This window comes from Terrapene carolina, unplaced genomic scaffold (assembly GCF_002925995.2).
Source record: "Terrapene carolina triunguis isolate 2854851 unplaced genomic scaffold, T_m_triunguis-2.0 Scaffold62, whole genome shotgun sequence".
Taxonomy (NCBI): Eukaryota; Metazoa; Chordata; order Testudines; family Emydidae; genus Terrapene; species Terrapene triunguis.
Genome location: NW_020664413.1, coordinates 3,092,776 through 3,117,992, shown reverse-complemented (window position 1 = coordinate 3,117,992; position 25,217 = coordinate 3,092,776). Strand labels below are relative to the sequence as shown.

General features: G+C 47.3%; 1 protein-coding gene across 1 annotated transcript in view; it reads right to left on the bottom strand.

The window, feature by feature from the left end:
• MARCHF4 (membrane associated ring-CH-type finger 4) overlaps positions 1-22,989 on the bottom strand; it is a 160,862-nt gene extending 137,873 nt beyond the window's left edge. The window contains exon 1 of the mRNA XM_026647759.1: positions 22,510-22,989. Coding sequence (XP_026503544.1) covers positions 22,510-22,989 — 480 coding nt within the window. The remainder of the gene's footprint in view (positions 1-22,509) is intronic.
• Positions 22,990-25,217: the final 2,228 nt, after the last annotated feature.

Genomic DNA, 25,217 nt, shown 5'->3' with positions numbered 1-25,217 from the left:
AAAATAAGAACGACCATACTGGGTCAGACCAAAGGTCCATCTAACCCAGTATCCCATCTTCCAATTCCAAGCACCTCAGAGGGAATGAATCAAATGATCCATCCCCTGTTACCCACTCCCCGCTTCTGGCAAACAGAGCTAGGGACACTATCCCTGCCCATCCTGGCTAATAGCCATTGATGGACCTATCCTCCATGAATTTATCTAGTTCTTTTTTGAACCTTGCTTATAATCTTGGCCTTAACAACATCCTCTGGCAAGGAGTTCCACAGGTTGACTGTGAATTGTGTGAAGAAATACTTCATTTTGTTTGTTTTAAACCTGCTGCCTATTAATTTCATTTGGTGACCCCTAGTTCTTGTGTTATCCAACCCAAACCACCAGGTATGAGTAATCACAAAGTTCTGCACCCATACTTTGCAGCTGGCCCTATTTCTAATGGACAGAATCAAACCCCTGGGTCCAAATGTCCCTGAGCTATGGGAAAGGTCTGATGTGAATTTTGTGGTCTAGCTCCACTTCTACTGGAAATCTAATCAGTCCAGGCTTTCTTGGGAGAACAGGCTCTCACAGACTTCTGGTACTTTTTTGATTTTGACCACGTTAGAAACAAAAAGGAAAGAGCCTCTTCCATTATTAGGTACATCCACTTCTAGGCTCATACAAAACCAGAGGGTGTGTGTGGGTGGGGGGGTGGGGTGTAATTTAAAGAAAAAAAGTATACAGTAACCAAACTTTGTAAAGTCTCAAAGTTAAAAGGATGGAGGTCTGGTTCTAGTTTGGATGATGTTTCAGGGTGGCTCTTATTTTATCCAAACCAGTCTGGCTCTCCCTAGCTGGCCCCAGAATAAGAGCATGTAAAACACCCTGCCCTCCCCATCCGGGTGAGTGGAAATGAGGCACTTCAAATATACACTGTAGAAAATCTGTTGCAGGGGAGCAGTTCTCAAAATGTGGTCCATGGAACACCTCCAGGTAGACCATGGAGCAGCTTCCATCATAAAGGCCAGAGTACCCTAAGCTGCAATTTCCATGGTCCTGCTGCAGTGATTGGGCTAATCATCAGAAGTGTTGCTATAGTAACTGCTGAGAAGAGCAACCATTCCAGCCTCTCTTCCCAGCCACCAATCAGCTGCTCGGCACCTCCCTGCTGAGAGGTTCAGATTGAATGCGTCACCTGAACTTGCCATTGGGCGACAGCCCTAGCATGGGAGAAGCTAGGGGGAAGGGGAATAAGAGAGATTGACTGGAGAGAGGGAAAGAGCCAGTTGGGAACTAGTAGTGGGGTGTGGGGAGTCAGCTGGTGATACTGGGATGGGAGGGACAGAATGGAGCAATAAGGGAAAATGTGGTATCAGGCCTACGAGCTGCATGCGGGTCACAATATGAAAACTTTTAAGACCCGCTGAAACAGGAACAATTCTGCACTAGCGAGGGGGGTGGCCCCTAAGTGACCAAACCAGTCATTTCCATCTCTGATTTCTAGGACTATTTTAATTTGATCTTAAAGGGCAACGGCTGCAGAAAGGAAGCACTGAGCAGCCCACGCGTTTGCCTTTTGGCCTGCACAGGAAAGTCAGTCATGAATAGCGTCCTGTGCACTAGTGAAGCACCATGTGCCACTCAGGGAAATGTATGCAACTGGCCCCTGGCTTTGTTGCTCTCATTACAGAAGGCTTTCACGCTGGGAGAGCTTAGGCACTTAAAGGTCAATAAGACTGAAGTTGGGACACCGCAGAGCAGGCTGCATATGTCAGGTGGGAACATAAAGGGCTCCTTCAGTCACTCACATCTGTATCTGAACTCAGCCAAGATGTGGGGGTATATGAATGTGTTTGTCCAGAGTTCCAGCTTTGATGTGCTTTCAGAAACCTGTAGGCATGGCTCTGAGGAGTGCGAAGGAGACAAAAAGCCTCACAAAAGAGAGAAGACAAGACGTTCTGCGGAGCCTTCAGCATGTGCCACAAGGGGGTTGGGGGGGGGGGGGTAAAATCTTTAAGGTGTGGGAAGAAGAACCAGCAGCAACTCCAAACTGGGCAGCAGCCAACCTATCCAACTTCACAGACCGGCCTGAACTGGGCCCTTCGAGTCCCTCTCTCATTTCAACTGCATTGAAGGGACCTGCACCCAGTGGGGGTTGTTATGGACCTGTACTCTGCACATGATGCATGAGCCTGCCCTGCGTGGAGAGCCTTCGAACTCGTGTCAGAGCGGAGGCTTGGGTGGGCTGGGAGGAGAAAGAAAACCCACTCAACTGATGTGTCAATTTGACCATTCAGGGCTTCTAACACTCCAGCCTGACCAGGCTCTGATTCCCCCCAAGGAAAGGTACCCATGTCGTAATGACCAAAACCTTTGGGGTCAGATCTGTTGCAGCTGCCACTGGAAACTGTCAACTGCACCCCTAGGTCAGGCTGGACCACTGATGCTGCCTTCCCTCAGGGTTCCCACAGCAACAAGGAACGTGGTAACCGCTTCTCTGCTGCAGTGCCCACTGTAGGCTTTCCCCCTCTGGGACTTATGGAGAGCTCTTGGTGAATTTCTCTCTTTAGCCGCTAGGTGAGACGCCTCTGAAACTCGATCGCCGATAAGAGCCTCATACCCCCAGCACAGCAAACCCCTGGGTTTGGTTTCCCAACAGATCTGCATTGGAGCGGGGCGAGGGGACATTACATCACTCAGGCTGCATACCCTGCCAGCTCTGCGGTTGCTTTGGAGAGAAAAAATGCATGTTGGGATTGAAGTGGGCAGAGTTGATCGATGAAGATTTCAGCCTCGTCTGTTTCTTCCCTCCTAAAGGGAGTGACAAACAGAGAGACTTCCTCCTGCGGGGGAGGGGGCCCAACAAGAGACCCAAGTTCATGGAATGTATTGGAGACAACTTTTTATTTCAGAAGGTGGAGAAAGCTACTAGGGGAGAGGCTGCTCTAGATTTGATTTTGACAAATAGGGAGGAACTGGTTGAGAATTTGAAAGTGGAAGGCAGCATGGGTGAAAGTGATCACGAAATGATAGAGTTCATGATTCTAAGGAATGTTTGGAGGGAGAACAGCAAAATAAAGACAATGGATTTCAAGAAGGCAGATTTTAGCAACTCGGAGTTGGTAGGTAAGGTCCCATGGGAAGCAAGTCTAAGGGGAAAAATAATAGAAGACAATTGGCAGTTTTTCAAAAAGACATTATTAAGGGCACAAGAACAAACTATTCCACTGCGTAGGAAAGACAGGCCGTATGGCAAGAGACCAGCCTGGCTTAACCAGGAGATCTTTAATGATCTAAAAATCAAAAAAGAGTCCTACAAAAAGTGGAAACTAGCTCAAATTACAAAGGATGAATATAAACAAATAACACAAGTATGTAGGGACAAAGTTAGAAACGCCAAGGCACAAAACGAGATCAAACTAGCTAGAGACATAAAGGGTAACAAGGAAACATTCTACAAATACATTAGAAGCAAGAGGAAGACCAAGGACAGGGTAGGCCCATTACTCAATGGAGGGGGAAAGACAATAACAGAAAATGTGGAAATGGCAGAGGTGCTTAATGACTTCTTTGTTTCGGTTTTCACCAAGAAGGTTAGTGGTGATTGGACGTTTAACATAGTGAATGCCAGTGAAAATGAGGTAGGATCAGAAGAGGCTAAAATAAGGAAAGAACAAGTTAAAAAGTACTTGGACAAACTAGATGTCCTCCAGTCACTAGGGCCTGATGAAATGCATCCTAGAATACTCAAGGAGCTGACTGAGGAGATATCTGAGCCACTAGCGATTATTTCTGAAAAGTCATGGATGGAAGACAAGAGAGATTCCAGGAGACTGGAAAAGGGCAAATATAGTGCCCATCTATAAAGAGGGAAATAAGGACAACCTGAGGAATTACAGACCAGTCAGCTTAACTTCTGTACCCAGAAAGATAATGGAACAAATAATTAAGCAATCAATTTGCAAACATTTAGAAGATAAAGTGATTAGTAACAGTCAGCATGAATTTGTCAAAAACAAATCATGTCAAACCAACCTGATAGCTTTCTTTGACAGGGTAACAAGCCTTGTGGATAAGGTGGAAGTGGTAGACCCGGTATATGTTGACTTTAGTAAAGCTTTTGATACTGTTTCGCATGACTCTCTCTCATAAACAAACTAGGGAAATGCAACCTAGATGGAGCTACTATAAGGTGTGTGCATAACTGGCTGGAAAACCATTCCCAGAGAGTAGTTATCAGTGGTTCACAGATGGGATTAATTAGGAGTAATGGGATTAAATTAATTAAGCAAAGGAAAATCTAGGATGAACATCAGGAAAAATGTCCTCACACTGAGACTTAATAGAGTGTGGAATAATCTCCCAAGGGTTTAGTGGAAGACTTATCACTTGTGACATTTGAAACCAATCTGGACAAAGCAATGACTGTGTGAAACAATCCTGTACCAGCCAAAGAAGTACAGACCAGAAATGTAATAACAGGTCCCTTACCCTTGAAAATCTATGATTCTGCTGTGTAAAGGATACATTCAGCCAGCAGAGAGATTTGAGAAAGCCCAATAATGTAAATTCCTTAAGTACCAGCCAAGCCTCTGAATAAGATAAATCTTTTAGTCACTTTGCTGGTGAGGTCCCTTCTAATCTTATCCTTCCTAAGCTATGCTGCCGAGAGAGTGAAACACTTTGCATAAGTGGGTTTGCTGCTCCGAGCCATTGCTCACGCCGCCCACACAGCCCCCCAGGATTAGAGAAGTCCCTTGGATTAAGCCTGTTACTATTTCGAGTCCAGAGTGAACCAGCTAAGCAAGGGCTCCGGGGAATTTTCAAGTATGGGCTTCAGACAGCTGGCAATGGTAAGCACCCTCTCTTTGCACTTCAAACTCAAATTCTATGTGAGGATCTCCAAATGCTTTCCAAAGAGTAATGAATTAACAACAATGAATTAATAACTCTCCTATGAGGTGGGGAGGGAGAGGTTTCTCACCTGATGCAGACTCCCTGGAGTTCTTCGAGATGTGTCCCGCCAATGGGTGCTCCTTCTCCAATCAAAAGTTCCTGGGGTGCATGTGCACCTGAAGTGACTTAACTGAAGTGGAGTCCCCACAGAACCTTTGTTTTTAGAGGAGAAACAGGCAGAGAAGCGAAGGCCAACATTTTCCAAAGCACCACTCAACCGGGTGTCCAATTGAGATGCCTTGGCTCTAGCTTCTAGAGGCACTGAACACCCAGATCATCCATGAAAGTCAAGGGGTGAAGAGCATGCCCACTGCCGGGAAATCAGGCCCAAAGTGTCTCGAGTTGGGCACTCAAAACTGAGGCACCCAAAAATCAATGGTCACGTTGACTGTTAGCCACCTGCCCAAGCTTACACAGTGAGTGAGTCGGAGGCAGCGATAGAAGGCAGGTTTCCTGACCTCCAGTCATGTTACTGCATCCTTGCCTGTTGCATAAGAGTATCAGTGCTGATTCCCTCCTGCCTTGCACCTTGTATGGTCATTTACACCAGAACAAGGGGAATGTAAAACACTACTGGATCAGAATGGTAGCATTTTGCAATCACTCTGCAGTCGCTTTGTGCACATGTGATGGCCAAAGCCAAATGCAAGGCAGAGGCAAATCAAGCCAGTTATGTCAATCTACAAACCACATTTATCAAACTATATTTAAGACCATTAACTGGCACTTTATCTTGTCCTTACAATTCTTGAGTTCTCATACATGCACACACATACTCTCTGCAGAGTCAGGAATCATATATAAAGAACAGGAGTATTTGTGGCACCTTAGAGACTAACAAATTTATTTGAGTCTAACAAAAGGAATCATATATATATATATATATATATTAATGTGATGCACTACAAACATTCCACAAATGCTTAAACCCCCGAACAGGGATTAGTTCTAACACCTTTGACAGATACACAGATTTTTTTAAATGGTTTGAAAAATACCTTCCGCTCCTTCACTCTCTCCATAACCAAGAATTATCTCTCCATAAGTGTGAATGGCCTTTCCATGGAAGTTGCTGCCCTCTGGAGAATTCTCAACAGGAATTCTAGTCTGTTGCTGTAGACAGCAGGGGTGAAATCCCTGAAGTCTACGGGAGTGTTGCCACTGATTTTACCTTTCGACTGGGAAAACACAACCCAGCATTTAAAAGAAGGTGAAAGCAAGAGATTGTTGAAGTTGGTGCAGAATGTATTGGCTGTTTTGGTTAGTGCTAATAGTACTTTTAAATTTCAGTTAATTAAAACAGAATATATCTTACGGAAATTTGGAAAATCTCCTTTTTCATATATTCTGATGCTGAGCGGCAGCCCCTCAGCCATACTTTGTATCACTTGGTTGTCAAGATCATAGTTTCCTAATGGACTGTAAATTATTCTTTTTAATTATATTTATGATACTTTATTATTATTGCTTTTTACAGACTCATTTTTCTCTCTGTAACTTGACATTGTCAGCTTGGCTCTAGCTTAACCATCCATGTGGTTCAAGGATGAATCCGGCTAATGGTTAGAATTTCTTTCCTAGCACACAGCAGTTCTCCATAAACAGGTTCATTCTTCCTGACCAGTCCTCCATAGCTGTGCTGCTGAGTGGTTATCTTGCAGATTCAACAACAAAGGGTGCTTTGCCAGTTCAAGAGGATAAGGAACTGCTGGACAGGAAAAGAACTTGGCCAAATAAAGCCAGCTCACCTCCCTGACCTCACTTCATTGTTCTATGCTTCAAATCCCGTCTGTCTCGCTCTATAAAAATGTCAAGCTGTCTCTTAAGCTCATTAATACTGTACTAGCTGCTTCAATGTGGCCTTACTTTGCAACTTCATCCTTCTGTTTACTACTCTTTAATGCTCTGCCAGCATACCCAGTTTACGCCTAATACTAAGACTTGGCGTTTATATACGGCCTTATCATCTGAGGTTCTCAAAGTATTATACAAACAAGCAACGAAGCTTCACATTCTGGGACCCTTCCCCTTCACGGGGCTCAGTGCCCAGGCTCCAGCACGAGCCTGACCGTCTACCTGGCAATTTTATAGCTCCCCGAGCCCGAGTCAGCTGACCAGGGCCAGCTGTGGGTGTTTGATTGCAGTGTAAAAGTAGCCCAAGCGTCCAGGTTGCCAATCATCCTGCTCTATCCCCTTGACCTGGGAGCAAAACCCAGGTGTCCTGATTCCAATTCCCCTGCTGTAACTAATAAGGAACATACAGAATGTGGAAGGAGAGAAAGAACTGACAGGGAAATGAAGGGGATTTCAGTGCAAACAGTGTAGGTTGTGAGCAAGAGTTAGGCTAGCTGTAACCCTAACAACGCAAGATTTGTAGAAGTGAGGATTGTGTGAGGCGACTGGGAAAGAACTGTGTGAGAAGTTGTTGCGACCCTGTGTTAGATAAGTATGGAATGTAGACTAGAGTCTACATTGTGGAGGAAAATAAGATATCAGGATGACCTATGTATAAACAAAATGCAGCTGTTGCCCATTATTGTTTGTAACAAAAGGTATAAATGCTTGCTGTAATTGTTTACCTGGAGAGAGACCTGTTTAGCGCTCTCCCTCCATGCAATTGCTAGAGATAATAAAGTATCTGACTTACTGCACCCAACTTGAGAGTGAGAACTCTGTTTTTCTCTGACAATTTGGGGGTTGCCAATCATCCTGCTCTATCCCCTTGACCTGGGAGCAAAACCCAGGTGTCCTGACTCCAATTCCCCTGCTGTAACTAATAAGAAACATACAGAACCATACACAGAATGCAAGAGTCCTGACTCTAAAGGTCTGTCTACACAACAAAGAAAAAACCCCGGCAGCCGCAGGTTTTTCTTTGCTGTGTAGACATATGCCTACACTGCGAAAAAGGTGTGTTCTTAACTCAAGTTAGCTAACCCTCATTAGCTGACTCGGGTTAACGTAGCAGTGAAGACACGGCCACTTGGCTTTTAACTGGGGTTAGCAGCTGGAGTTAAGTGGCCCATCGTGGAGAGCACAGAAATATAAACTCCAGTTAGCAAAGGTGAGATGTGAACAATTTCTCAGGCATCGAGAAATCGTCTTATGAGGAAAGACCGAAAGAGCTACCTTTGGGGGGGAGACATAACAACCTTACGAATGCCCAGAGAATGCAAACGCTAAGAAGAAAGATGAATTATTTGGACGGGTGGGGGAGTAACCAGGAGTCGCAGGAGAGAATTAGGCACAGGAGTGCTCAAGATGAGTGTAATTGAAAATCTTCTGGAGGGTGAGCTCTGTTAGGCAGTGCTACAGCCTCCAAAGGGAACAGCTCTGAAGCCCCTTCATGTGCTGCGAAGAACAGTCCTGTATCAGTCAGGGAGGTGGTCGAGGCCTTTTCCATCTTTAATTTGCCACATCTTCTGTGCCACCGGAGAACTCTGAGACTATCAGCTGGCTGATATCCTCGACACTGCAGGAGCCCCTCCCCCAGACCAAGTTGTGGGGGAACAGTACCCACAAGCCGATGTCCCGGCAGCTGCAGGAGCTATCGTCATTCACCCTGGGATGCTTCTGATCCCCTTGAATATACCCACAAGCTCAGCTACACACACAAGCACACAACTCCTCACATTAGCAAATGGAACTGTACTGCGTGCTTGGTGGAAACCCATGAGCCTGTATCTTCCGCTGCGTTCCTCTAAGTTTACTGTGACAATAATATCTTTTGAAGAGCTCCAGCAGTCTAGTTCCCTTTGCCACTTACCAATCCAGGCTAGCTGCCTCTAATCAACGTTCTTTCTCTCATTAAATCTCCCCGAATTGTTTCTGATACTCTCCCCACAATTTATGCTAAAGCTATTTATGCTGGTCTATAATTGCTTCCCCATCACATGGCTCTTCCGCTTTGGGCTTGCTGGAGCGATCGCGTGCCATGTGCAACTTGGTAGGCTGCAGGAATCTCAGCTGACATCAGCCAAGCTCCTAAAGATGCCAATTAGCCCCAACTTCTAGCCTTTTCCCATTAACCTCGTCAGTGCCAGAATGCCCCTGCCGATGCTGTTTGAAAGACATGCATCCCCGGCCAGGTTGGATGCATTTGGCACATCGATTATCATTGTGTGTGGAAACACGAGCCGCAGTGACTGTTCTGGAGACTGCTCCATACTGTTCTGGAGACTGCTCCATAGCTGTTCCCACTCATCCTTTATTTTCCCAACTCATCGCTTTCAGAAACATTCACCTGCTGGGCTGAAAATGTCCAAGCTTGGTCTTTGCAAAAAGGCGTCCGCTATTTTTGAATAGCAGAGTGGGGACGGGGGAGAGGGGACCTTTTCCCATTATTAAAAACAACGTAACCGTTTTCGAATAACTCTCCAGCCAAACTCACTGGGAGGTAAAAAAGCTGAAATTTGCAGGGAAACCGCCCTCCCTGAGGAGAAGGGCGGTGACTCTTTAAATCGTGCTTTGAGGACTTCAGTAACTCAGCCAGAGGCTAGGGGTCTATTCCAGGAGGGGGTGGGGGAGGTTCTGTGGCCTGCGATGTGCAGAAGGTCAGACTGGATGATCACGATGGTCCCTGCTGGCCATAAAATCTCTGAGTCTGGGAGCATGCTAGTGATCAGTGGGTTTGATTTAATGGAATTGCAACATTTTAAAAATCAAGCGGCTCACAGATTTTTGCTTCAATCCATGCATACCTCCAAGGGCCTCAGTTCCTCTTCTGTGAACCACTGGACATACACAGGAGAGGCCAGAGAGGAGATCTGTTCCTGCAGGCTTTAGGAAGCCAGCTGGAAGGGAAGGAGAGAAGCTATCCTCTTGCACATTTTCAGAGACCTGTGGAAGTGGCAGAATATAAACCTGGGGAGAATGGCAATGAGGAAGCGCTTATGGGGGGCCTGCAAATTGGCTCTAGTTGTTAAACTGGGCTGGCTTGTGGCAAACCACTGCTATTATTTGCAGGCTTCATCTTGTGCTATGAAATCTAAGATTTCATTTACTAGAAATTCTGTTCCTAGCCCTCATGGCTGTGAAGAAAAATCTTCAAACCATGAACTGATGCAGGGATGTCAGCCCAAGTCTCCAGGCAACGTGAAATGAGAGCTGTCCCATTTATGTCAATCGGGTGTCAGCTCTGAAGCCTAATGATGACCATTTAAATCCCAACTTGGTTAACCGTTCCATAGTATACGAATTTGAAGATATTCTTATGCCACAACTGGGTGGGGCTTGTATTGTGGGTAGAGTCTGAGACAGTACCAGAGCCACCCCCTTATTATTATTATTTTTTTTTTTTACTAATCTGACACCTGGCCAAGAGAAGTTTGGGCGAGCCAGTGCAAATGGATCTGGAAAACTTCACGCACCTTGTGCATAGAGATTTTTGTGACGCAGAAGACAAACCCAATTTCAATCTCTAGGGCTTCAACTTCTCCTGGCTTCAAAATCCCCCTCCCTTCAATGTTCCCTGGCTTTGGGTCCCCCAAACTCTCTCTCTCCAAGCTTCACTGGCTGTTCAGGAGCCTCCAGGGTGGAAGATTACAGGAAGGAAGCCCCCCAAGTCTGCAGTCTGCCTGCCAGCACAGTTTGTAAGGTTCACTGGAGCAAAGCTCTACTCGCATGAGTGTGGGGCCTCCAAAGGCATGCACGCTGCAGCCCCTCGGACTCACAGGGGAAGAGCTCGGCAAAAGAGAGGGCTTTGTGTTTACACCAGAGCCTCCTGTGAACTGCCTCTCTAGCTGCTGAGACCGGGGCCCTGGCACCAACTGCTGCCCACAGACCTCATCAATTGCATGGGACAGGATGTGCAAATGACAGCTGGCCAAAGAGATCCTGATTCTGAATGATTTTTCCTTTATCTGTCCTGCACTTCACTCAGGGCCGGCTCCAGCATTTCTGCTGCCCCAAGCAAAAAAACTGGTGATGGGCGGCGGCAGTTCAGCGGCAGGTCCTTCGCTCCTAGAGGGAGTGAGGGACCTGCCGCCCCCGAATTGCCGCACATGCCGCCCCTCTCCCTTGGCTGCCCCAAGCACCTGCTTGTTAAGCTGGTGCCTGGAGCCGGCCCTGACTTCACTCTAGACAGGAATTGTCTTTGCTTCATTTGTTTGTACAGTGCCGTGAGTGCTAGACCCTAATCTCTGATTGAAGCCTCTAGATGCTACCGCAGAATTAAAACAAAACCTGCATGGTAGTCAGAAGTACGCATAGCCTTAACTCTGCCCCTTGTGTAAATCCATTCTAAGAAAGCCCCAGTGAAGTCTAGAAGGGAGTGCAAGATGGACCCAAAATGTCACTTCCTCCTTTATACTTAGAGTGTGACTTTCCCTGCAATTCCTCCGAGTAAGCTCCCTGTGAAATTGAACATCTCCATGGATATACATCCTTAACACGAGTAAAAATTGAAAGTGAAATTGACAGAAAGATCCTTTAATTTATGGTAATACCCAACCCAAAGTGGAGATTTTAGGCAAATGATGTATTTTTTTAAAGTTCTACAAAACTAGAGTGTCCTTTTTGCTGTTGTTGTTCTTAAGCCTGGCCCATTGCCTCAGAACATATATTGCAAAATATTTCCCTAAGCTAAGGAGAACCTTGATTTTACAGACACCAATCTTACGAACAGCCAGTGGTACAAACCATTTTTCCCTGATGGGATAAAAAAAAATCGTATGACAAAAGTGATGTCAATGAAGAACAAGTCAATTTCCCTTCATATTCTGATTCCTTCAGTGCATTGGAATCTGCTTTGCAGGGGTTTGAAGGACAAGAAGAAAGCAATGCAGTGAACTGTAACTTATGCACCATACCTACTGTCATTTTGAGATGTTCAGTTTTATGAACTTTTTGATTTTATGAACTCCTCACTCCCTGATTAGTTCATAAAATAGGAGTCCTGCTATACATGAAACCATTGTCTTGAAGGGTAGATCCAGGACAGCAAAAAAAGCAAGGTTTGCAATCCACGGGAGGCATTAAATGCAGCCCTAGAGTTCTACCCTGTGCTCTCTAGGCCTCCTTGTCTTTAATACTGGGATGCATGCCACAGAGACTGTATGTCTTATTAAGCACAGAGATATTTGTGTGAGACATTGACAAACAGGCAGACAAAGCTGGGATAGTTGGGGCTGTGTAGGAGGCAGTGATAAGAGACAAGAGTGGACAGGAAGGGGAAAGCGGAGCTGGGAGGATGAGGACAAGACGTTTGAACTTGATGTGGGGAAAGATGGGGGGAAGCCAGTGGACATTTTCAGCACTGGGGGTTGATGATGATCTTAAGAGCTGGGTGATGTAAGTGTTAGGGAGGCTGGAGAGGAGGAGGTCTCAGTAATCAAGACAGGAGATGAGGAGGATCTGGACAAGAGTTCTGATTGTCCGGACAGGAAGAAAAGAAATAGAATAGGACACAGCCTGGAGGGGTGGGCAAGAAAGAGGGAGGAGATGAAGATGACACTCGGGTTAATGGCCTGAGTGACTGAGAGGATGGAAGAGCTGTCAGCAGTGATAGAGAAAGGGAGAGGAAAGAGCGTACGGGAGGACAAATCAAGAGTTCAGTTCTGGCCCTGTTCAGTTTAAGCAGATGGCAAGACATCCAAGGAGGAGATGTCCAGACACCAGGCAGTGGTGTGGGACTGCCTGGAGGGAGGCAGGCCAAGAGCAGAAAGGCAGATCTGTGAATCACTGGCCTAAAGAAACCGTGTGACTGGATGAGATCAGTGTCAAGGGAGAAGAGGAAGGTGCCAAAGAAGGAACCGTGTTGTGGGACCCCAGTGGAGAGCGGAAGAGGGAATGAGACCCACCGAGATGATGAAGGAGCAATCAGAGAGGAGGAGAGGAAGGAGCCACAAAATCCCGGGGTGGGGAGATGAGGGACAGGCCATTCCAAGAGGGGCGTATGCTAGTCAGCGTCAAAAGCCACCAAGACCTCAAAGAGGATGGGAATTAGGTAGAGGTCCAGGGAATTGTCAGGAAACAGTCATGCAACCGCCGCTTTCTAAGGACAAAATCTTGAGATACCGAGCACCTTAACCTCCCCATGAAGCCATTATGGGTGTGCAGCATCCTTCTGGAGGCAGTTTATCTCCAGCCGGACTGGGCCCTAGCCCCTTGCCCCTGCACCAGGATAAAACACACATTTCAAAGACTTTGAGTAGCATGCACTGTGAACACTTTGGGGAATATAATACCATGTACTTTAACTGTTATGACTCACACTACTGTTGCCAGAGCCAAGTGCATTACTTCTAGACCAGGGCGATCCTTGAGTGGAGCAGTGCAAGCATCAGCAGAGGCAAAAAGCTATGAAGCTGTGCCTCTTCATGAGACTAGGCAGACGCTTGACAGAAGGATGAAATGCAATTACATTTCAGTTGTACTAAGTGAACACTGCAAGGAGAAGGTGCCATCTTTGGAAAAATAACAAACAAGGAAGATATGGATGCAAACAACTTGAGCAACATGTTTTGTGCTGTCACTAACTGACATCAGCCACAAGTTCAACCTGTGGAACTTGTTGCCCAGGGCATGGTGATGGCCAGAACTGTAACTAGGTTCACAAAAGAATGAGATAAGCTCATGGAGAACAGGTCCATCAATGGCTATTAGCCAAGATGGTCATGGACGCAACCCCATGCTCTGGGTATCCCCAAACCTCTACCTGCTAGAAGCTGGGACAACAGGGGATGGATCACTCGATAATTGCCCAGGTCTGTTCATTCCCTGTGAATCCTCCGGTGCTGGCCACTGTTGGAAGACAGGATACTGGGCTAGATGGACCATTTGTCTGATCCAGTGCGGCCATTCTCATGTTAATCACTCCCTGAAATTTCTGTCCAAGCGCAGTGACATAAACACCAGACAAGTTCCTAGATGAAGCCTTCTGTGTGTGGGAAAGTGAAGGAGAACAAAGATTGCCGATTTACTTATGAAGTAGCTATGGGCATCACAAGCAAAGGGATAGGCTCCAAGGTCTCAACAGCCTTAGAAGGTGGAAGCCCTGTCGCCTAGAGCATTTAAAAGTCAACTTGACAAATTTACTTTACTATTATTTATAGGAGACCACAGCTGTGCACAGTATGGTAATAAACATGCATGATCAGGTCCCTGCTACAAGGCACTTACTGTCTAGAGCAGGGGTGGGCAAACTATGGCCCACGAGCTGCATCCGGCCCATCAGTCGTTTTAATCCCCTGGGGAGCGGGGTCTGGGGCTTGCCCTGCTCCACGCGCGCTGGGCTCCGCGTGGCTCCTGGAAACAGCAACATGTCCCCCCTTCGGGTCCTATGTGTAGGGGCAGCCAGAGGGCTCTGTGCGCTGCCCCCGCCCCAAGCACTGCCCCCGACGCTCCTATTGGCTGGGAACCATGGCCAATGGGAGCTGCAGGGGTGGCGCCTGCAGATGGCGGCACCTGCGGATGGGGCAGCGTGCAGAGCCACCTGGCTGCGCCTCCATGTAGGAGCCGGAAAGGGGACATGCTGCTGCTTCTGGGAGCTGCTTGAGGAGGTAAGTGCAGCCCGGAGCACCCTCCTACACTCCAAACCCTCATCCCCAGCTGCACCCCAGAGTCCACACCCCCAGCTGGAGCCCTCACACCCTCTCGTGCCCCAGCCCCAGCCCAGAGCCCCCTCCCGTGCTCCGAACCCCTGAGCCCCAGCCCGGAGCACCCTCCTACACCCTAAACCCCTCATTTCTGGCCCCACCCCAGAGCCCACACCCCTAGCCGGAGCCCTCACTCGCCCCTGCACTCCAACCCCCAGCCCCAGCCCAGAGCCCCCTCCCGCACTCCGAACCCCTCAGTCCCAGCCCAGAGTCCCCTCCTGCACACCAAACTCCTCATCCCCAGCCCCACCCCAGAACCCCCAGCCAGAGCCCTCACCCCGCCCCCACACCCTAACCCCCTGCCCCAGCCCAGAGCCCCCTCCCACACCTTGAACTCCTCATTTCTGGCCTCACCTCCCCCACTGCACCACAACCCCAATTTCATGAGCATTCATCATGACCCTCCATACAATTTCCCTACCCTGATGTGGCCCTCGGGCCAAAAAGTTTGCCCACTCCTGATCTAGAGCAGGGCTGGGCAACTTTAAGGATATAGAGGCCACAAAATCCACTAAAACCCTTTGTTGGGCCACAGAGAAAAACAACATTTAAGATTGACATGGTTTGCTGAGGGGCGCAATCTTCCCCATCAACCCAGACGCCAGCTCTGCCCCACGCCACCCAGCTCCACTTACTGCCCCCCGTCTTGGCTGATCGTTTCGGAGCTGAGAGCCAATCAGGTTCTGCCTCCCCTCCTCCACCCCCCAGCAGAGCCAACGGAAAGGAAGTAACAAGAGCTGGGTGGTGTGGGACAGAGCCAGAGCCTGTGTCCATGGAGAGCCCGGTGCATGGCACAGCCTATGTCCACAGGGGAAAAGAGCAGAGACAGAGACCGGGAGCAGCAAGACCCCATGCGCCAGGTTGCAACACCACTCGGCTTTGGCCTGGCCACCCCTTCGTCACGTCAGCAGGGGAGGGTCTCCGCTGTTATGCCACCCAGCTCTGGTTACTGCCTCCCCATTGGCAGAGGTGCGTCCCAACCTGCCCACAGTCAGGGTGCGGCTGCCCACAGTCAGGTTGGCTGTGGGAGCTAGGAGCCAATGGGAAGGCAGTAGCCAGAGCCAGGTGGTGCGGGGCAGATCCCCGCCCCTGCATGTGTGATGGAGAGGTTGTTGAGCCAATGGGTGGCATTGCAACATGGCACAATGGCTCCTGCTCCCAGTCCCAGGCTCCACGCCCCCTGCAACCCCCTTCGCTCTGAGCACTGTGCCTGGTGCTCAGATTTAGGTGGGCCTGGGTGCCAGGCCCACTGGTAGCTATGCACCTGCTCAGCCCCAACAAAGAATATTTTCACCACCGCCTCTGGGCAGGCCAGATGCAGTCCCAGGTCCACCAGTTGCCCATCCCTGAGATTGATCCAGCTGCCACTGAAGTCAAGAGAAACAGGGTATAACCCTAAACTAAGGTCAAATTCTGAACTCTTTTCGGTTTATATTTGGCTCTGATTCAGGCAGAGTTCCCACCGAAGCCGAAGGGAGTTCTGCCCGAGCAAGGAATTTGGGATTTCATCCCGGGACAGGGACAGTTATTCCAAGCAATTCATGATAATGATCAGGTGTAAGGGTGGGAGCAGACAGTTGCAGAGCAGATCCTGAAGGGCAGGGAGATGAACTGGATGACCCAAGAAATCTTTTCCATCTCTGACTTCTGGGAGTCTAAATCCACAAAGCCAAACCCAGATGGATGGATGCCAACAACCCTAAGCTTCATTTGAACAGAAATGGCTCTTTTCCAGGGAATATTACTCTTGCTACCACCAAGAAAATGAATCATGTAGAAACACGCAGATGAAAAGAATACGGACTGGAGACCCGAGCTGGGAACACTGTGGTTATATGACTCAACACATTAGCTAACAAAACACAGATGTTAGGGTCACTTTCAGCACAAAGTTAGAAAACAATGCTTTCTTTGCTCCTTTAGTATTCTTTTCCTCACCTTTCTCTCACTCAGACACCTCTATTTTCCCCTTGCATATAATACTGATTTCAGAATTGGTCTTGTTTGCTCTCATGCTTTGTCATGTCCCTGTCCTGAGCTTTGTAATGATTTTGTGCTGTATTTTCTCCATTTCTACGCTCTGGAAACTGCAGACCTGATTCAGCTCTCAACCTGGTGTAAATCAGAACTCCACTGAAGCCAATGGAAAATCTGGCCCAGAAGTCCTCTGTTTGTCCATAGGGCAGGTATAGCCTGGACACCAGAGCACAAACTTCCTTATATGTTCCGCTGTTCCTCAATGTTGCTTGATAGGACTGTCTCTAGAATGGAGCCAACTCCATGACTGGGTCGTTTCATGGCTTCTCTGCAGAGATTGCCAACTAGGAGGCTAATGGTAGTCATGGATTTTGTGACGTGCCCACCTGTGCATCAGAAATTCAGCTAAGAGCCCATTAACTCATTTCATATATGCCATTGAACAGCTATCAGATGGTAGCATCTTTCAATCATTACCAAGGAGGGGCTCAAACCATGAACTTTGGCTCTAGAATTAGGAACGTAGGAGTTGCCAGACTGGATCAGACCTGAGGTCCACCTAATCCAATATCCTGTCTCTAACAGTGGCCCATGCTGGATGCCTCCGAGGAAGGTGTAAGAACCCAGAAGTGAGCAGCTGTGGAATAATCTGCTCCCCACATAGGGCTCCTTCTGATCTCTAATAGAGATTCGCATAAACTGAGAAACACAATGTTTAATATTCCTTCCTAAAATGTTATTATTCACTATGATAACTCTATTGCCCAATCCCTATTTGAATCTTGTTAAATTCTTGGCCTCTGTGACTTCCTGTGGCCGTGAGTTCCACAGTCCAGTCACCCATTATGGGAAAAAATATTTCCTTTTATCACTTTTGAATTTCCCACCTTTTAATTGCATTGACTGTCCACTTGTTTTTGCGTTAACCATTTGATCTGAATCCAAACTGCCCTGAAATCCAGGGGGGTTGGATATAGTGTTCCACTTTCAGACCTTCTCTAATCAGTACTAACCTAAATTCAAACTACTCGCCTAGACGTGAAAGAGTCCATATCCAGTTCTTCAATCCCACTTAGCCAACCCCAGTCCCATTTCTATTTACTTTTCAAATCTCTTTCTCTCGCTCTCTCAAGCACTTTCCCTGGAAGAAGCACAAAGTACAACTAAGCTGAGAAACGAGATAAATAAGTGGAGATTGCCAGCTAGAAAATATATGTAGCCATGAATCATTTGCAGGACCATTTGCAGGAAATCACACTGATTTCCAAGTCTGATATAGGTTTGATTCTCTTTCTAATGATGTTCCTTTCTTTATAATGTGCACCAAAATTGGGACTCTAACCACAGAGGGATTGTTTACCCACTGTTACATGTGCAATCACACAACCCACTGATGTGAATGAGGCTTTTTATTCTATCCACATTTTTTTGCTGGCCTGCTTGGCTTGCCTCCAGTTTGGATCCACACGTATGAAACACCAAGGAACATTTGTCACGGTGAAGCTCATCTTTAGTTTCTATCTCTGGGAGAACTTTGCCAGTGAGCCCGGCAATGCTCTGCGAAACGGAGCACATAAAGCAAAACAGAAGAAAATATGCCAAGACCCTTCCCTCCCACCCGCTACCTCTCATGCTCACATTTTGTGGTTCACAGCTTCAAAATTAATTGATGCACTAGGCCAGAATCTCTACTCAGTTAAGCCAATGAAAATCAGAATAAATCCATGAAAGTTGATGGAATAACCAGGATCAGAATCCGGCCTGATAGTTTTTACAATTTAAGCCATACCTTTCAGTAAAAGCAATGACCTGTTCTGACAGCTAGCCTTGATTATAATAAACAGTCCCCTTCCAGCACCAGAATTTGTTACTTTGACATTTTATTCACCTGGTCATCTAATCCACGCTTTTCTTTGTATTAGTGGTTGCTTTCAACTAACCATCAAGTATCAAAACATTTTTTACAATAAAGAGCTTTTCTCCTGACTAAATTCCCCCAACATATTTTTAAATAAAACAATCAGCTTATACATAAGCACCACAAACACACAAGGAGCTTAAGATACAAGTAACTCGGTGCCTGAGGCCTCTCCCATGTTGGACCATCATAAATGTAAAATGAAAATCCCCACAGACTTTGTTTTGCATTAGCTGTTGCATAAAACCTACTTGAGAAGCCAGATTAGAAAGCAATTTTGTTGGTGTTGTCATATTTAAATAAAGAAAATCAAAATGGGATTAAAATGTCTTTTGGAGTCTCACCATAACTTTGTGTAAATAGGCCTAGAATGCCTAAAAGGCCATTTATAATGATGATTTTGTTCCCAACAAACCATAAAGTGTAAAGCAGCCTCGCAAAAGTCTATTTGCCCAGTCCTCTCTAGGGCAGCTGGCTTCAGATTTTTGTTCTTTTTGATCATTGTCATCATTTGTCACCTGGCAATTACATTTTGTGCCCAGGCTGGTAAAATGACATGCAAGCTGTTATAAGATCATGTGCGTTCATCACTGTTGTAGTTCTAAGAGTCCAAATCTTGAAAGGACCTTGCTGAGTTGTTATACAGGCAAATCAATAGGTGTTTGCCTGGGTCAAGACTGAACAAAAACTGGATAAGGTCTCAGGATTTGGCCCACTGAGAGTCTTACCAGAATAAGGACTGAATAAAAACAGAGGTGATGATTTAGATCTCAATCATACTGGTACAACTCTGGAGTATCTCCATTGACTTCAAAGAGTTAGTCTGAATATATACTGGTGAAACTGGGGTTAGAACCTGGCTCTGGGTTAAAGACTTCAGGATTTGGCCCAATACATATGGGCCACATTCTGACAAACTCATTCATAATGAGCCGTATCTCACTCCACAAGTAATCCCACTGAAGAAAATGAGACTACTTGTAGAATAAGGTGTAAGGGTGGCAGGAATCCAGCCCTAAGTAGTCTTATTATAACAAAGTCAGAGGATTTGAGAAGCAAAAGGAGAGAGTAGAGATGGAATTCTATTACCTGCAGGTCACATCTGCTCATTTTTTTCTCTTTGATAGACTGGCAGATGGTCAGCAAATAGTCTCATATTTAAAATGCAACAGAGATTTTAAAGTGTAAAAATAAGCATCCAATCATTTTAAAGGATTCCTGTTCCCCAAGGGAGCCAGTCACATGGCTTTTTACTCTAGTTTGAATCTATTTGCTCACACACACAAACCAGCCTCACAGACGTCACCTTTCCTGTGTGTGGGCAGAATGATCAGTAGTGTAGCTAGTACTATAAAGGTGAAATAGCTAAAATATACAGGCCGCTAGCTGCACATATCTTCAACTGTGCTGCTTTTAAAAGAGATGAAGAAGAGAAAAAAAAAGCCAGACATAAACTGCCTCTGGAAACGGTGAGTGATTTGTTCTATTTTTTTTTTTTTTTACTCCTCTAAAAGCATGTTGTGAAAAGTGCATCTTCAGCTATCAATCAAATACATAAGCCATTCCAAAGGGCTATGTCCATTGGCCCTCCAGCTCTGATCTAAGAGACCTCTAGGTATGAAGCGGGCTCATTCTGCCGGACTGTGATATGCAGATGGGTTGCTGGAGGAACATAACTCATCTTCAGGAAAGATAGGTGTCTTTCCCACACACGCACACTGGGATGGGTCAGGTCCCCTCAACGCCGAACATCCTACTTAGGAGAGACAGAAATGAGCGTACCACCAGCGGATGCAAGATGCTGGCACCTTTACGAGGCTTGGCAGGACATGGATCACAATATTATCACCCTAAGCACAGCCACATGGCACTGGGTTACCATACCAGAGGCAGAGCTACCAAAAATAGGAAGCAGAGAATGGGGCAAAATCTGGTTTAATTGAGCTTCGGTTTTGATCTACCGTCTTACAGACCCAAAGATCTTTGCCCGACAGCCAGATCCTGCAACTCATGCAAGTAGTTTACATTGCAGTCAATGAGACTATTCTGGTGAGTAAAGGCTACTTGGATATTAGGGTTGTAGGATCAAGCCTTAGGTCTGTAATCTTTCCTGCTGTGTTTAACTGTTTTAGACTAAGTATGAATTTTGCCCATGTACTAAATGCATCAAACGTACTAGGCTAAAATACTTGATCTACTTTTAATCATTTGTAGTTTCGAGAAACTGGTGTGAAAAAAATGTCACATTTTATTTTTGATTACCTTGTATTTATTTTTTTCATATTGTTGTGCAGCACCCTAGACATTATGGTGGAGAGAAACCTCTTTGGCCCTCTATTAACCTGTTCCAAGGAACGTTTTTAGGTAGCACTTTTAGCATGTGTAATCTCGCACCATTGTTTTATTCATAGTTTAGCATAGTCCTGACCAATAGTGGTTTTGAAACTGTGGGCTGTGGCGCAGGAAAATCTGCAGACTATTGGGTAGTGTTCCACAGGGAGCTGTCTGGTCACATGGTGTTGATTCCTGCAAGGTATTTACAGCCACTAAATTGTGTTTTAAAGAGCTAACAATGCATTTCAGACTTTTTTACTATCACTTTTCCTCATAAGCAATTGCAGTTGTTGCCACGGGGATTTTTATATGATTGCAAATGCGGGGAGGGGGAGATGTCCACAGGCAGACAAATAATCTCTTTATTAAGATGTCCACTCTGTCAAAAAAGTTTGAGAGTTCCTGCTAGGGAGTATAAAATGGCTCAGGACATCTCTACTAAAGAAGCTCTAGGAAGTCATTGCTCTCTAACCATCTGCCCCTTAAAACTGCTCCTGTGTAATGAATGTCAACTTTGCTGTTTTATTGTTAAGTCTTGAAGTGTCTGTTAAACCCTAATAGGATTTAATGCAATGGAGATCTTTTCCTATAATTTTCCTCTGGGTGTTCTTTGAGTCATTATCCATTTTTAGATAGTGGTGGAGTAATTAAACAGATCCAGGCATCTTTCAAGTATTGAAGGGTATTTTTAATTAAGGAGAAGTTAAGGTGAGACTTTGATTATACACAATCCTTCTAGCACAGATAAAGCCATGGCATTCAAAGTTTTACCAGATATATAAAGTATTCTCTCTGACTCTGTAGGGAAGCCTTCAGGCCGTAGCCCCAGACCTGACATTTCTCTTTTTAAAAGTCCTAGGCCAAGGTGCAAACCACAAAATCAACAAAAGTACCACTTGCCAAGCCAGAGACAAACCAAAGAGTTATGGAGTACGCATGGAGAGCGCTGGGGATATTTTGATATAACTCGAATGCAACATCTGAACGTCTAGGTTTTAAAATGTTCACAATGTCATTAAACAAAGTTGATATGTATGTATCAGTGCCACACCTCAAAAACCGAATAAAGAAACCGACAACAATTAGCACTAAGACCATTCCTGTCACCTTCAAACTTGCATCTGGCCCCAAATCTAGTGAATGAGAACCAGAACTAGACTGAATTAAACTGTGCTCCTTTTCCAAACCTTTTTCAAGGTATCACGTTATATCCATGCAGTAAAACAAAGTCTTTTCATAGTGTGGCTCTGGGCCTGTCTGTGTATTGTGTCTGTGCATATTGGTGTGTGTGGTGTCTCTGTGCTGTGAGTTATGGCTGTCTTTTTGTGCGTCCTCTGAGTGGGCGTTGGTGTGGGCGTGTGTGGCTGTGGCCCTGAGTTCTGCATCCATGCATGTGTGTTGTGTCTGTGCCTGTCTCTGGGTGTGCCTTTGTGTTTCTCCAGGTGAGCATTTGGGAATGGTGTAGTCCCTTGCCGGGCACACCAGCGTGTGGTGGCGAGTGTGTGTCTCTGCCTTTTTCCTCTCTGCACAAAGCTTCCAGGGAAGCCCCGCTCCAACTCAGACCCTTCCAAAACACACCCTTCCCCCAAACTCACAACCCAAGAGAAAATCAGCACCACCCTGCTCCAAAGAGCAACCCCAGCTGACCGGGGAGCACCGAGGAGTGTGTGTGTGTGTGTGTGGGGGGGATTGTTACACACACACACACACGGCTCCAGGGCCTGGCTGGGAAGTTTGCTCGCTCACCTGTTCGGGCCCCTGGAAGCAGATCCTGCAGAGCGGGGTCCTCATGCCGCTATCCAGGCTGCTGGCCAGCGAGTACCGGTCCTCCGCCTTCCCTTTGCAGAAGTCCTCCGAGGACGCGCTGCTCATGGCGGACGCGGGGGGCTCGCCGGCCGGGCTGCCCCACTCCTCCTCGGGCGGGCTGGCCGGGCCGCCCCCGCCTGCGGCCGGCGCCCTCCAGGCGCCCCCTCGCCCCCCATGCAGCGCGGGCAGGGGGTTGTTGTTGGCCGCCGGCCCGCCCGGGCGGGGGTCTCCGCTGTCCATGGGGAGGGGAGGCGAGGGCGGAGGGGGCGCGGGGGGTCTCCGGAGCAGGAGGACCTTCAGGTCATTGAACAACATGCGGCAGCGGCACTTGAGGAGGCTCTGATGGCGCAACATCTGTCTCGGACTCCGCAATCCGCAGCGGCAGCACCATGAACCGACCACGCCGGCTGGTATTAACATGTGCCTTCCCTTTGCGGGCAGGGGCGGGCGGGAAAGAGGAACCAGCAAGGGGGGCCCAGGAGCCAGGGGGGCTGCTTGGTTACTTTCTCCCTTTCCTTTCCTCCTCCCCCCACCCCACCCCCAAAGAGTGGGTCGTTTGCTTGCTTTAAAAAAAATGGATCTGGAGGAAGAGCTGGTTAAAATTCACCGCCGCAACCCGCTGATCATTAATAAGGATAAAAAAAATATCTCTGCCCTTCCCCCACTCCCCCCCTTTTTAACTGGACAAATGCCACAAGTGTGTTTAGAAATAAACCGGTGTTAGAAATAAACCCTCCGCTGGGGGGGGTTCAGAGAAACACGGGGGCTCCTGGAAAGTCTTAACTCCTGCGCCTGTAAAAAAAAGGGGATCGCGTCTCTCCAGTGGGTGTGGAGAAAGGAGGGAAATGTGGTTCTTTCGCCAGTCTTTGGCATGTCAACGTGTTTCCCTTTTCTTCTAATTGTTAGCAGCCGAGTGATTTGAAATGGTACAAAAGGATGTGGCATCAGACGGGAGGAAACAGTGGACTAAGAAAATGCCAAACTGGTTTTTGTTCTTCTCGTGATCAAAACGGCCTTCGTTGACAAAAGGTCCTTCCCGTTATTATTTTGTGTGTGTGTGTGTGTGTGTGTGTGTATGTGTGTGTGAAAACACCCTACATTTGAAACACTATCCTCACAGGCTCGTTCAAACGTTGCTGTTGTTTTCAAAATTCAAAGTCCTGAAAGACATGATTAGCATCCAGTGAGTCTATCCCCCAAAGCAGTTGGTTTTATTTTACCTCCTCCACTCCAGCAGCTGCCTGGACCACACACACAAATATGGCAATTGGCGAGGAAGGGGGGCGCTTAAGTACTTGCCCAGCTGTTCCTGCCCTGGACTAAAAACCCGTCGAAATCTGATCTAGTCTTTGCTTGTCATTGACCAGGCAAACGTGGATCTTACATGGTCACGTTTCCTTTCCCCCTTTCACCAAACCGGGACGTCATCAAACGCATTGGCAGCCCGCTCAGCCTGTGTTGAGGATGGCAAGGAAGGTTCTCTCTGCAACTGCAGGAATCTCCTTTGGAGGCACAGGACGAGGGTCCTTCCTTTTCTCCACCACCAAACCCAGCTTCATTTTCCTCCCCTTCTCTCCTCCTCCTCCGGCTGTTGTTCTCTCTCTCTCTGGCATTGACATTCAACCATTGCAAGTCTCTCTGGCCCAAAAAAAAACAAAAAAATTCTCCTCTCCGTCTAATAGCCTCTGATGAAACACAATGCACCAGACACACGGGGATGCAGGGGTTATTTTGCCTGGAGCTCCTACCGTGTTGGCAGCATCGAGCTGTCTCTCTCATCAGCCTCCTCTCGGCTCCCCCATCCGGCTTGCAGGGATGCTGCTGCTGCTGTTGCTACCTCCCTTGGCTGCAACGGGGAAGGAGGCTTGTGTGCAGTGCAAATGGGGATTTTGAGGAGGGGAGGGGGGCGTAACGTGGGTCTCTCTCCTCCCCTCCCTCCCTGGAAAAAAAACGAAGGAAAAAGAAAAGAGGAAGGGAGTCATAGATGCAAGAATTCAGGCGGCCCCAGCCTTTGGCGCCCCTCCGCCTAGGTTGCCGACCGCTTTCAATAGACCATCCTGGGAAGGAAAAGAGAAGAGAAGATGTTGGCTGGGTGGAAAGTGTGTCTGGGAACCCACCAGCGCCTGGAGCAGCAGCGGGAGGAGAAAAGGGGCTGGCCAGCGCTGCTGCAGTTTCAGCACCACGAACCTCTGGACAGCTCCCTCCCAGGCCTGGCACGTCAGGCAGCTGGGGGACTGACGCAACCAGCCCAGGGAAGGGAGAGGGGAGGAGAGAGGCAGAGGGAGACTGTGTTGCTGGGTCTGCAAACGCCTCCGAGCTGCACGCTAATCAATGACTCGTTCCTGGAGGTATCGTTTTGGTATGGTGGGGTTAGTGTTTGCATACAGCCTGTCTGTGAATCTGTCTCGGTTGGGTGTTTTCATACAGCCCGGGTGTGTGTATAAATGTCTCTGTGTGTGTGTGTGGATAGGAATGTCTGTGTCTGCATGAACTTCTCTCTGTGTGTGGAGGTCTGTGTGGAGGTGTACAAATGTGTGTGGCTGAATGTCGGGGGGGGTGTGTGGCTGTGTCTGAATGTCTGTGTATGCATGCGTGGGTGTCTGTGTACAAATGTATGTGTGTATGAATATCCGTGTGTGTATGAATGC